This window comes from Aplidium turbinatum, chromosome 1 (genome assembly GCF_918807975.1).
Source record: "Aplidium turbinatum chromosome 1, kaAplTurb1.1, whole genome shotgun sequence".
NCBI lineage: Eukaryota > Metazoa > Chordata > Ascidiacea > Aplousobranchia > Polyclinidae > Aplidium > Aplidium turbinatum.
The window spans coordinates 16971202-16985887 of NC_137472.1; the positions used below are offsets into that span (position 1 = coordinate 16971202).

At 38.2% G+C, this 14686-nt stretch overlaps 1 protein-coding gene across 1 annotated transcript in view; it reads left to right on the forward strand.

The window, feature by feature from the left end:
- Window positions 1-14686, forward strand: part of LOC145784704 (allene oxide synthase-lipoxygenase protein-like) — a 33645-nt gene continuing 18959 nt past the window's right edge. The window contains exon 1 of the mRNA XM_082596592.1: window positions 1-12. Coding sequence (XP_082452718.1) covers window positions 1-12 — 12 coding nt within the window. The remainder of the gene's footprint in view (window positions 13-14686) is intronic.

Sequence of the window (14686 nt, forward strand, 5' to 3'; positions counted from 1 at the left end):
ATGGGTTTCAAGGTAAGATATTTTTTATTTGGTTATTTATTCATTTTATTTATTATTTATTTATTTTATTATATAGCCCCCTAAAGAAGTCAGTCGTGTCTAATTAACGAAACGTCGGAATAAAAGCAGATTGTCACTTTATACATCTTGTGATAGTTTAGCTTAGTTTCCACCAGTAGAACGCATCATGTTATTTAACTACAGTAAATGTCTGGTGATCAGCCTCATTCAATTTTCAATATTTTTGTTTTGCTTGCTTGCATAGATAAACTTTAAAAACAGATATTTTATTATCAGTGGCGCGGGAACTATTTTTCTCTAGGGGGGGGCTGAAGCTGCCATTAGTGTTGAGAGCTTCTGGGAGGCTTCGCCCCCCAGACCCCCCTTATGTAGGAGAACATTTAAAACTGGTAGCAACTTTTATAGGTCCCTCCTGTGTGTAAAACGACGCCAAAACTACCGACGGTACATTACGGGACGCGCAACTCCGTTGTTCCTTCAACATTAGAAGGGTCAATTGCCAATTTGGCATTTTTTTTACGCTTTACTGCTGGCTTGCTTTCAACTAAAAACCTTAAATTACTTTAAAACCAACTTTACTCTTCTTATATAACCCATAAAAAGTAAAATATTTTGTAAATTACAAAAAAACGTAACCCTTCTAGTGTTGCGGATAAGCCATAAGCTGATGAGGTTTCGCATCCCTAGCCAAAACACATACATTGTAAGTTGTAAGAAACGAAGAAACGGCAACAACAAAGCAGCTGTTCAGGAAATTAAAAAGAAAACGAACAAATTAGAAAGTAATGTGAAAACGACAGTTTGTGGAAATGAGTTCTCACACTCTTTCGAAGATTGCTTTTCGCTCAGGTTTTTCTGTATATGAACTGTGTCATGAGCTTTTTGACATCGACAGTGTTCAAAATGTTTTGGTGGACATACTTCAACGCAAGATGAGTAGCCTAAGTCTGTATTGTGTCATTGAGCTTCTCAACCACGTTTTCAGGCGTCTTAGAGCAGAAAAAGAACTTTCTGATGATGCAGCTGAAAGCGGAAGGCAAAGGCAGAGCTCCACGAATTTTCATAGCAGTGGCCGAGTGGTTAGCGCGTTGGGCTCGCTGTCGAGAGCCTGCATGCTCGACTCCAGCCACCGGCACTTTCTGTTGTTTCTCTGGGCAAGAAACTTTACGATAATTGCCTCTACCCAGTGATCGATTTCGAGTAATGGGTAGTACCAAATTTAAGTCATAAGTAGAGTAGACAACCGGAAACATACATTGCCGTCGGCTGCAGCGTGGGTCAAGTGTACGTCGGAAGGCGTACACCGATGCATAGCGCTCAAGTCCGCTTTCCCGCAATGCAGGATAAAGATATGACAAACAGACAAACAAATCACGTTTCTTTGAAAAGATCAGTGTTGGAGGGTTTAGTTGCGATAGTATCTCAGCAACTTTTTGAACGGAGTTTGCGGTTTTTCCACTTGTACAGCATCGCTGAGCAAGGTAAGTTCCGTTTTAGGCGATCTTTTCTGATGGCATCCGGTAAGCTGATCTCAGTATCAGATCCTTCCTCACCGTTTGCACAGCTTAGAAGGGCCTTTTCTCTGGTGGCTGCTGTAAGCAGATCCACCTGGTCGAATCTTCGATCAAGCTCAGCTTGAACAACTCAAGGGCTTTGATGTATTGCAGTTTCCACGCTCCTTTTCCCGCAGACGACAAAGCATCCGATTCCTCTGTGTTTCAAAATTTTGGTGGAGTTTTGCTCACTCGAAGATCCTTTGGCGTCTTTAGGTTATTGGCAGACGCTGGGACGTTCGCTGCTTCCACAAGCTTGGAAACGGATTCATCTTTTCTGAGATTTTTGATCCGTTCGCGGAAACTGGTGATGGATCCAAAGCTGAAGAAGCGGAGATCTTCTTGTTTTGGAGCTGTCTAGCGACGGCTTCTGCAGGCTGAAAAACTTCACCTCTGCAGGTAATCGCAAAATAAAGCCGCATCGTGTGTGCTTATTTTACCAAACTGAATAGGCTATCTGTGCACGTGTGTCTCCTTCCATTGCACTATCTTCTGTCATGTCGGTCAGACATTTCAACAGGGTAGAGTAGCACTTAACAACACGAACGAGGGCAGAAGCACGAACGCACCAACGAGTAGGACACAAACCCAGAAAATTGCAGGCAACTTCATCGGAACCAAAAAACGACATGAATAAAGATTTACGTTTAGACGATTCACGAAATACAACTGCCTTGAACGAAGTTTAAGGCATCGGCAATAAGCCTCACCTCCTTTACAACGTCTTGCAAAATCAAATCGAGAACATGATTACTGCAGTGAATATATAACGATCCAAGGTATAATGCTTTAAGTTTGGCCCGCACTCCGTTATAACAACCAGATCTCTTGCTGTTCTATGCTGTAAGTGTAAAGTGAATATTGCAGAATGATGTCCAATAAATGATGGAACGCCGTGTTAGTAGGGAGGGTGGCTGGAACCGCTACTGCGAGGTATAGTTCCCTGTGGTTGACGACTCTTTATTTCGAATGATGAGCGCGATCACACGTAATAGGAACTCGATCGATTCATCGTAGCAATTATTGCTCGAATAATTTTTTGAAAATATGTTATGTACCTTAAATTATCAGAATTTTCTAGGGGGGGGCTGAAGCAATTATCCAAAATTCCAGGGGGGGCTGAATTAGCTCTAGGGGGGGGCTGAAGCCCCTTGAGCACCCCTACTTCCCGCGCCCTTGTTTATTATTGTTTATAGCAAATTATAGGTAGAGGTCAATTGATAGATGTGCATCAACTGACCTGAGCTATGTATTGATAAAGGTTACTACATACAAATTTTAAGTGATATGTTTTCTTATGGTGCTTATTCAATAAGTTGTATTATTTTATGTCAAGTTTTTTATACTTTTATGTTGTAGTCATTGAGTCTTGCACACATTTTTATTCATTGTTGATAAAATTTACATGATTTATTAGTCCTCAATGCATAAGTCCCATAAGCCAGCAGTGTATGTTTATTCCTTTATTGCTCTATGATGTTTTATTTTTGTTTTTGTGCATAACATGTCATGAAGATGCTTGCAACATTTTATTTTAAACGTTATTTTTAGCACAACAATGCAGTTTAGATGGTGTATCAACTGTCCTGCGGTGGTAGGTGAGTCGATACTCTTGAGTACACCTTTTAAATTGCGCGCTATGAGTAAACCGTAAAAAATGCAAATCTGAAAGATTTCTCATCAATAGATGAGATAATATCCCACTAGACCTGAAAATTTCAAGCTTTTATTGTATTTACTTTTTGCGCAAGCGAACAAATGCTAAGAGTGTGTCAACTGATTAATCCTTGAGAGGGGAAACTGCTCGGCCACAAAGTTTATTGAATGAATGAATTGTCAAAAAGGCTTAAAACGAAAACGTGTGGAAAACAAGGCAATGATTGAGCAGAATGATAGACACTTTGATGTAGGGCAGTTTTCCTTGCAAACAAGTTGATTGCGGTCATGTGACTCAGCACGTGATGTTGTGAGTGTTTTTCTCGAAACATTTTTAATATAAAGTAAATTAGGTGAGCATTCGGCAGAGTGGCTTAGCGGTTTGCGAGTTAAGACCAGGCGCCAGGTAAGTAGTTATTTCTATTCCGTAGGTTTGATTTCCTCTCCTGCCATTGTCATTTTTCATCTGTAATTGAGTACAAGAACGATATTAATGACTAGGTTCGTCAGCAAAATTGTTCTACCTTTCTTAATCATGCGCCAGCTAGTTTGCGTTGAAAACTGTCTTACGTTAAAATGTCTACAGAGAAGAATTGCTTGGGACGTCGTACTCAGGAGCACACGACAGTTTCTTTTAATTTTTTTTATTCTGAACCAGCTCAGTGGCCGAGGGGTTTCGCCTTCGGCTGTAGTGCTGGGAGGTCTGAGGTCGATTCCAGGTCGGGTCATCGCAGACTTTAAAAACGGTATCGACTGTCTTCTTCCTTGCATAACGCCGTAAATATCAATAGAGTGATAATGTGATGACATCGTAAATCTGATGAAAAATTAAACATGAGCCGCCCTATCGCTAAAATATCTTTATTCAAATAAAACTATAAAATATCTATATGGTTTATTCGGATTCAAAGGTTCTGGAGGAGACCTTGAAACCGGAGCTTGGGATGCTTCAAGCAAGCCGACGTGTATTCTTTTGCGCTTGTTCTATGGGAAGTCGCCCGTTGATGTCGCTGTTGTAACATTATATGATTATAAAATCATAGAAAATACAGTTCGTTTTTTCTCTATTTGTGATTTGTTCAGACATCAGAGTACACCAAACTAGCAAACTCTTTGCTAACGAAAGGTAGGCTACCTGTTTTAGCTTGCAATTACGTAAGGTCGGAAATAACGAGCGGTTTTAAAATTGTTACGTAAATTCTTGTTTGCTTTTTTGAATAATGTGTTAGTCGAACAGCCATTAATAAGATCACAGAAAGTTTTATTTTCCCCAAAAACAGCAAGATTTTTGGACATTCTGGTTTCTTTTAATGATTGATTGATTGATTGAATCTTTATCCTCGGACTGGGAAAGCTTCTTGCAGAGCTTAATCCCGGCAGTTTCGCATACTTGTAGAGGCTTCGCATCACTGACGCAGGCCCGGTCACCGAGATTGACAGAGTGAAGTTTCCGATTGTTGAAGTCTTGTTGCCGGGGAACTATTCCATCCATTAGATGCCGCTGAATGGAGAGCAGTCCTTAACGTGCGTTGCTCAAGCGCACACCCCGAGAGTCGAACCAGCGCCGCTTGATCTTGAAGTTTCTTCGTTCCATAAGTGACGCGCTAACCAATTGAGCTATCGGGGCGGACAAACTGACTGAAAATGCTGCCTGACTTCACAATCTATCTGTAAATTTCTAACAAAACATCTTATGTAAATTATCTTGATAAGGGCGGAATTGATTTTTTGCAGCTTGCGTTAGTGTCCATATATCATTTACCGACTTGCAGACTTTTCTGTCGCATTATTACTTCCCAGGGTGTTGGGGACTTCTCAGCCCAAAGACGGATCCAGAAAGTAGCCTTAAAGGGGGCGATTTTAACCAATCACCATGATGTATTGGTCTACATAAAATACACCATGAGTAAAGTTACTTTTCGGTGTTTTAGAGGAGGGATTTACTCTCCTCCTTGATCCGCCACTGCCCCAGTTTGCAGCTGCAGCGCAATAAGCTTTTGTTTAATAGCTTCATTTTGTTTTTTTGACTATTCCCGAGAAGTCACTGTTGGACTATTGTTTTCTGATGATGCCGCATTACCACTGCATTATTTCTGTCAGACTGCAACTGTCATTACAGTATAAGCGATGTTCTTTGGTTTCTTTATAGCGCCGTACGGACAGAAGCAAGAGCATAAAGCGAAATTGAATACTTCAGGAAAGATCGGGATAGTGAAGTAGACTTTATTGGTGTTGCGCACAGTGAGAGCGACTAACTGGAACAATAATTGTGATACGTGATAAATCGTGATACGCACTTAACAGGTTATACAGTTAGGCTATATAACTTTAATTACAAATTTTTAAACATAGACAAAATGGCACCTGCGAGACTCCGTAGTTTAAGGATTGTGTGTCTTAGAAACGCGCAAACCTATATTAATTCAGAAATTGTTCTTCCTTGGAGAGCGCAATACGTGTTATCGCCTGGGATGACTTTTTCCGCCGATCTATTACAGGAAGTCACGCACGCCTGCTTGCAGACAGCGCAATTTTTTTTTTAGTTTAGCCAAAAAGCATATTAGGCTATAGACTTCCGTAGCTTTACATAAGGCCATAACATTAAGTCAAATCTACCATTCGGTAGTGTTGTGTACGCAATGCGCTGCAAAACACCAATCACACAGTAAAACAAAGTTAGTTTGATCATAGCCCTGAATATAAGATGCGGAAGAAGACTCGAATAATAGAAAAAGGTTTTCGGGCTTAAGTTATAAAGAAACATGGTACCGCAGTAGGCTATTGATGTTTCATTGCATATATATTCATTTTAAAGACATGGTGGAGAATTAGTTAACCCTATTAAAGTCCTATTACAAATTACTGGTCATTAACGCAAAGTAGCAATCACAAATTTTTTGGCAAAATTTTACGTTTGAGAAGTCAGCAAAAGCTCCGATAATGCAAAGTACAAAATAAAATTATTGTTGCATGACAAAAAATATCAAAGTACACTGCATATCCGCCCGGTATTTTGTTATTTATCGCACCAGCTTCGTGGTGGAACAGCATTCAGGTTATCAATGAGCTTAAAGAGCTGAGCTTAATGAGAAGTAAATAAGTCAGAAATATAACTGCAAAGAAAAACGGTAAAACAAGTCGCAGAATTCAAATATTTTAGTTCGACAGTTCATGATAACAAAACGAGTGACAGAGATGTGGAAAAAAGATGCCAGGCAGGATGGGGAGGGTAAAAAAATAACAGGAGTCATGTGTGACAGAAAGGTGCCAGAAAAGCTTAAGGGAAAACTTTATAAAACAATAGTAAGACCATCAATATTGTATGCGGGATGAAGGCGGTAACACTGACAAAAACACAGGAAGGGAAAATGCAAGTGCCAGAAATGGAAATATTGCGATGGTCTCTGGGGTTGACAGAGGGACAGAGAATTAAATCGTCAGAAAACGAATGTAGGTTGGAAAGCTAGAAGAACAGCTGAGAGAAACACGCCTTAAATGGTTGAGGGACGTTGTAAGGAGAGACGAAGGTTATGTCGGAAGAAAAATAAGACAATTGGAGGTTGGTAAAAGAAAGAGATAAAGGTAGAAAAAAAGATGGAGAGATTGCGTGGCAGAAGATATGGAAATAGTAGGTGTGAAGAAGGAAGATGCTGTTGACAGGGTGATGTGGAGGACTGCAATCTGCACCGGCGATCCCACTTGAAGTGGGAATAAAGCCAGAAGAAGATTGAGCTTAAAGAAACAACGTTCACTGTTGCTCCTGCTGCTCAATTTCAATTTGGAATTCTATTCGAAATGAAAGGGTTATTAAATGATGAATGAGAATTTATATTAAGCCAGGAGCAACTGAGAACATTGTTCCTTCAAGCTTTTTGATAACATGAACAGAAAATTGTTTGTGACTAGATTAAAGTTCCAGAATGAAACGAAATTTAAAAAAAAATAAATAAATAAAGACAATGTTGATAAAAAAAGCAATGAAAGTAAAAAAATAAAAATTAAGCTGGAAGGAGAACAAGTGGTACCAGTCACTATCTACACATACCTAGATTCCCACATTAGCCTACACAAGATGGAAGATGCACCAATGATATAAAAAGAAGAATCGGTCAAGCAAAGGGGTCATTTTGGAAATGTAAGGAATTTTTAAGAAGAGATATAGATTCGCACTTAAAAATAAGATTATTATTTTGTTACATCAAACTAGTTATGTCATATAGAAGTGAAAGTTGGATCTACAACAAAGAAATTTACAAAAAAATTAATGCTTATCAACTCTGGTGCTACAGAAGAATATTAAAAATATCATATAAAAAACACATTGCAAACGAAACAATTAGAAAAATAATTGGAGAGCAAGATAGATGGGCAAACGATTTAGCAAAACAAAAGATGAAATTTGCGGGATGTATTTTGAGAGGATTAGTAGGTCAGCTACATCGATTGGTTATTGAAGGTATGGTGGAAGGAAAGAGGTACAGGGGAAGAAAGAGACAAACTATGGGAGATGATGTAAAACAGTGGGCTAACTTTTTCAAGCATTGAAAAAGTAAAAAAGAGTAGCGGAAAAACGTGACGTCAGGAAGCAATTGACAGCCAACATTTGAATTTGAGGTGAAATTGAAGTTTCAAATCTTTTACGCTGCTGTCAATGTATAGGCTATCTACTATTCGAATCAACAAACCCTTAGGGTTCACCGTTAGTTTTACGAAAGAAAAATAAAAAAAAACAAAAACATCAGTGCACGTTGTGATTACCATACAAGTTCAAAACTTATATTCAACCTCCTGGAACTCACAGTAGGGCAGTTTTCACCAAAAAGAAATAAAAATACAAATAATTAATGCTGCTGGGTTTATCACATTCTAATAACAGTTTTAGTGAAGAGTCCTACCACAAGGGTTAATATCCTTTTAATAACTATGTGCCAGGTTCAGGGCTTTCAATCATTCAGTGTGCCAACAGCAGCCAACAACCAAACTCGAAAGCGCAATCTCGGGGCATCTTGCAGGGTCTGGGCAGGCCCGGATTTAGGGAGGGGCAGAGGGTGCAGTTGCCCCGAGCCCCCCTTTTGAAGGGCTCCCCGACGTGGAAAAATGTGATTTTGGTTTGTTCTGATTATTTTCTCCCAGCCTTTGAAGTTTCTGCAAAATGCCTCATTTTTCTTTCCAGGTTAATTTTTAGTCACAAGGTTGCGACTGAGCTTGGCGTGTAAAGGCATTAGCAACAGTGTGGGTGACTTTCAAGTTATCTTGTAAAGTTTTTTACGGGGGCCCCCGATCTAAAAGTGCCCCGGGCCCCCATCAGTTAAACTCGAACCTGGGTCTGGGGCCAAAAAAGGTTAAGGTTTGTGGATAAGGATGAGAAAGGAAATATCCTTCCTTGCTGGGGGATTCTTAAATATAATAAGGGAATTTTTTTCGTTTGGGACTATTTGATTCACAGTCACATGCAATTATTTTTGAAGAAGAAAAAACAATACAATGGAAAGGACGCCCTTGGGCTCAACCAGCCATACACAGAGAAGGCAGCTTTTACTTATTTGAATTTGAATCGTTTTGTTTAAGATGTCCAGCCAAACTTCAGCTGCAGATTTGTGGCAATTTATTGTATTGTTACAGGTTTTAATTTTTTTTCTAGATTGTTTTGTTTTTCACTTTACTGTATATTTTAAGTCGGCTAAGCATCATCACGATGTCAAAAACATCATATACACTAATAACAAAGGTAAGTGCATATTGATAAAGTAATAAATATAACATTTTATCACAAAATAATTTTTAGTTTTGTTATTGATTTGAAGAGAAACGACACACACAAGAATCCTTCAATGTAGAAAGCATTAGGTTACAATACAACTACTGTAATAGTGGGTGGTGTTATTGCTTGTCGAATAATTGTAAATACCTTAGATGTAGCAATTGCTCTAAACAAAAGTATTATTGAAACTGTCGACGATCTTTTTTGTAATGATTTTGTTTTGATGTAGTTTTCTGGATTTAAGTTTATTGAAATATATTTTTACTTTTTAAAGAGGTAATAAGACAAAGTTACCCTTGAACTAATGTAGCTGTAAGATCGTATAGCGGTGAGGGATGTGTATTGTGTAATGTTAAACACCCGATCTACACTAAGATGACTCCACTTGAACTGTCTTCTCGCATACCACCATCAAGGTGGTTGAGTTGTTCTATGTTGGAAAAACGCGAAATTGTCTCGACTAAGCACTCAGTACTGTCCGTCAAGTCGTGGTTTTTCCCGGTTGTTGACAACCAGTGATGGGCATTATCGGCGATAATTTATCGGCAATAATTATTATCGGCGATAAATTTTTATCGCTTATCGTTATCGCTCAATTACTTTTTCAGTTATCGTTTATCGTTATCGCCAAAGGCAATATTTGATTATCGCCGATAATTAATCGCCGATAAATTTTATTTCGGATCAACGCACAAGTGGAAAGACCATGAAAAGTAATATTTTTACTAGCCACCTAGTTAATGAAACTAAAATTAAAACCAGTTCTTCTTCAGTGCCTGAAGCGTATGTGCACAGGTCGTTGTCAAGGGAGGGAGCACGCCCCTTGCAGCGACGGCCCTGACAACACAATAATTTTTAGAGTTGCAAATTGCAATGCAATGAAATGCATGCAACAAGTCTCTTGTTGTTTTGCTGCAATCGGCAATCGCGAGTGAATTTTACAATTAAAATGTAAGCGCACAGGCGGTACAGATTCCTTTGAAGCGAAGCGAAAGAAATTGGCAAGTGGTTTGTGAAAGTGTCGCAATACGAGGCCGCGTTTACATCGAAAACATGGTCTTTTGCGCCACCTCACGATCAACTATTTTATTCTTGTGTTTTCTTTTTTCGTTGGAAGTGTTAGTTTTTAGTAGTTGTCGTAAAAAAATAAAATCCCTCTCGTCAAAACATGAAACTTACTGTTTTAAGCGCATTAAATCTTTAGATGAGTAGATTAACTAAAATTGCAAGAACTTGCCTTGAGACGTGCGGTTACGTCACAAACTCAGTTTAAAAGACAAAATTCACACACAACAACAACACAAGATCGGTTATAGACTATAAGGTCGATTTTTTTCTAGCTTGGCGATATAACTTTAATCCAAAAATAATAACCAAATTCGTAAGTGCCATTTAACTTATAAAGTTAACCCATTTGTGCCGAAAGTGAAAGTACTTAAAAAATGTTTCGGAAAATTTAAATATTGCATAATTATGACCTAACGAACATATCACAATTATTTTTTTCCTAATTGTGTTTGTACTTTTTGAGAAAAAACCGTCTTATATATAAGACGCTAGGCAAATCCGTTATCAAATTTCACAAGTTTCTTGTGCGTAATGCTTAAGCGTTATTACATTTTACTTATCGCTCAAAGTGATAAATCGGAAATGTCTTGTTCATGTCTTGTCATGTCATTATTGTCATCGAGAATTTTATTAAAATAAAAGTTCAAAAAATATGAAGATGAAAATTAGCAAAGTAACACAATATCACTGAAACAAGTCATTGCGGAATATGATATTGCCTGAAGCATTTGACATGCAGACCGACATCACATTTGTTGCATCTTGTAGTAGTTTTTGCATGACAATAGGCGCATCGAGTTGCGTGGTAAAATTATGCTAAATACAGTATAACCTTTCTCATTTACCTATGCGACCTAGCCTACCTCAATCAAATATTTTTATTCCCACTAATACAGTGCCTATATTGTAATTCTTATCTCAACAACTCAGCGTTCTACCATTGCTTTAATGAAGGTGTTCATAACAAAAACAAAAAAATTATCTGAAATTATCAGTAAATTACAATAATTATGTTATTGTTCTTAAACAAACTCGACTAATTTGACAAGCTTGATGGATTTCACAGTATGCACATTTTTACTACCAATAACGTTTAAGATTACTGATAAATTTTCAAGAATTTTGTGTTTTTTGGAATTTTTCCAATTATTGCTGACTTTGCTGTAAACACTAAACAGCCCTTTAAGCAGAAAGCAAAATACAAAGTTTGGAATTTTTTATGGTATTTTCATTTGATTTAATTATTTTTCCTACTGCGCGTAAGCGGCAGTGTAACTCAATTGATAAAAGCATCCAACTGGTATCTGAAGGTAGGCTATAGCCTAATTATAAGCACAGCGGTTACTTCAGTGGTTTGATTCTGGATCAAGAGGTTGAAGATTCGATACCTACTGCCGCTGTTGCAATTCTATTCATGCATAACTTACAAAAAGTTTTATCCCTTTACATTATATTATGTTCGATTTTTCGTCATGTTGATGAAAACAGTTCGTGCTGCATGGGATGGGGCAGCGCTAATCAAGAAAAAAAATTATCGTTATCGGACATTATCGGCGATAATTTATCGCTTATCGTTATCGCTTAACTTTTTTTTGATTTATCGTTTATTGTTATCGCTTTAGGCATTTTTCGTTTATCGATTATTATCGTTATCGCTTAACTGAAAAATGAGTTATCGCGCCCAATACTGTTGACAACCCTCTTTTCCAGAATCCATTTACAAGCTGGTACGGCGGTACACCTATAAGCATTATATCAGGAGTTACTCAAATAAAATCAATTATAATTAACAAATACTCCAGAAAGATCTAACACAACCTTTCTTACTTTACAATATAGATCTTAACGACCTGTTTTAGCCTGATGCGGCGAGTTCGCTGGGGGTAATAGTGAATTGCACTAGCTTTCGGAACACAGCAGTTCCCTAGTCATGTGCTCTGACGAATGGTGCTGAAGTCCGTGGGTTGTGAAGTAGGCAACGATTATGCTGCTAAAAGTGAAACTCAATCTATTGCATAATCTTTCTTAAACTACAATAAGATCAAAAGTCCTTTCAATAGCTCATTTAACAAATGTAATATTTCTAAACTGCTAAGCAATTCTATCCTGGTGTAAAACTGACGCAAAGGAATGTTTGCTTATAGCTGAGCAATTCATTCTGAATCAACAATAATAATGCAATGTTGTGCTGTTCAAAGTCAGAAATAAGAAAAAGGTCTATTCCTGATACCGAAATAAAAAGTTTTAGTTACATTAGTAATCAAGCGCGCCAAGCTATTAACTTTGAAATGGAACTACCAATAGCAGACAAAGCCATCTTACTACTGGACTTCACATAAAGATCGATAGACACGGCACAATCAACCACGAGTTCTATCAAAAAAAGAAAAACTTCTCCTACACTTTGACTCGGCTCTATACCCACTAGTACCAATGGACCATAGTCCTAAACGAACACAGAGAAAAAGGATAGATTTTCCTCACTCAACAGAGCAACACCACACCTGATGGAATTCGAGAAGACGATCGAGGACAACGGATACACCAAGGAATTTCTTATGCAACCACCCAGACGACAACACCAGCAAAATAGACAAAACCTCCTCAAACACCGTGAGCGACGACACGGACCGTAAAGTAAAGAAAGTTTTCAAAGACCTGGATTTGCGAGTCCGCCTTTTTCGACGCTCACGAACCCTCCGAAACGCCTTTCAAAGATCACAAAAATCCAAACCTTGCCGACTACAAAACTGCCCAGTACGGAACGACGACAACGACATGTGTACCACCAAGAATTGTGTCTACAAGATCATATGCAAGAAATACAGGGAAAGCTACATAGGTAGCACGATCCGGCGACTCCACTCCGCCTGAAAGAACACCTTAGCTCAGATAAAAGTTCGGTCTTTGATCATCAACAACCATGCCTCGTCTTTAAATTTGCAATCATTGTCAGAGAAAACGACATGGTACAATTGCGCTTCAAACAGGGGTATCTAGAGAAGGGGATATGAAGGCTCGCAGCGATTGCCTTATTCTCATGACACTACCAGGGCGGTAGTTTGTAAAGCTTTAAACATGTGGTTCTTTTTAAAATCGTAGAAAGTTTTGTAGTGCAGCTGGTAAAATGAGCTACAGAAGACAGCTACAGAAGACACTTGTTTGAAAAGACAGTTGAAAAGTTACCATTAAGCTGCTTTTTTTAACAAAGCCTTTGCAGTTGGCGAGATGTAAAGCAAGTATATGGGTAGTTGAGTTAACAAGCAACCGTGAGCATGCTGTGAATTACCAGGCCTGATGCTAATAGCGCAATGCAAGTTATTATAACAAGATTTATTAAACTACTATCGGTGCCAATTGTCATTTTACGATAAACACAGATTATTTAGGATAAACAAAAGCCCTTCTATTGTCAGACGTAATAAAAGCCTTCGTATCCCCTTCTTTAGATATCCCTGGCTTCAAAGAAGCCATTTTCACAAATAGACAAAATCCAAAAATCAACAACCGTGCCGAAAGGGAAGAACTATGTCACCTAATCTATTAAACAACTAATTCAACAAAATTTCACAGCAATAACGCCTAACAACACAGAAATCCTTTGACCGCCACCAAAAATTTACCTTACCGTCACGCATGAGTGATCACGAGTTTGTTAGCCTTAAATACCTCATGTATGAATCCCCCCTCAATAACCTTCACATGATTGTCGAAGAGCAATTCTTTCTCTTTTAAAAAATGTAAAAAGATTATTTTATACAGTTATTTTAATTAATTTTTGTCCTCGCAAAGTTATCTGCATTTTTTTTTCATACTTTTCTCACTTCAACCCCAAATAAGAGCTAAATTTTCAGCTTTTTTGGTGTTGAAATTTAATAAAATGTTTGAAATATTATCGGCAACACTGATAAAACAGTTTCTAGCGCGACGGTGACGCTCTCTCGTTTGTAGCGAGCGCGGAAAATCCAAGCAAAAATTTTTGTCCAAGTTTGGCAGTAAAAATCTCAAAAAGTCTAAATACAAACCATACTTTTTTAATATATATTTTACTTCTCCATTGCTTTATCTTTGATTTAAAAGGTCAACGAGCATCAACGATGCCACCGTTTGCAAGATGTTGTGGTTTTTAGACTTGCACTCAAATATGAGTGCTGGCGGTCAAAGGGTTAAGCGAAATAAAAGAGCCGCATTAAACAACGACTCACTGACTTCAACACCATTCGTCCTACCACACGACTGGGGAACTGTGTTCCAAAAGCTAGTGCAATTCACTATTACCACAGCGAACTCGCAGCATCAAGCTAAAACAGATCGTTAGTATCTACATTGTGAAGTTACATTAATAAGCCGTTCCTTATCTTAGATGCCAAGTGTGTATGATGCAACAAATCTGCTGTGTTGTACGTTGACGGCGTCAACTTTTTGTTGAAGCTGAGGATAGCGCCGTCAGCTTTTTTTTTAGTTGACGAAAGTGATAGCACCGTCAATTATTTTGTCGGATTTTAAGCGTCATGCGCTATGCGTCATTTTTCGTTCTCATGGAAAATCTCGTTTCACATGAGAGTTAAATTTTGTTTGACGTGTTGACTTTCAGACTGATAGCAATGAACAATCTTTTTCTGTGGCA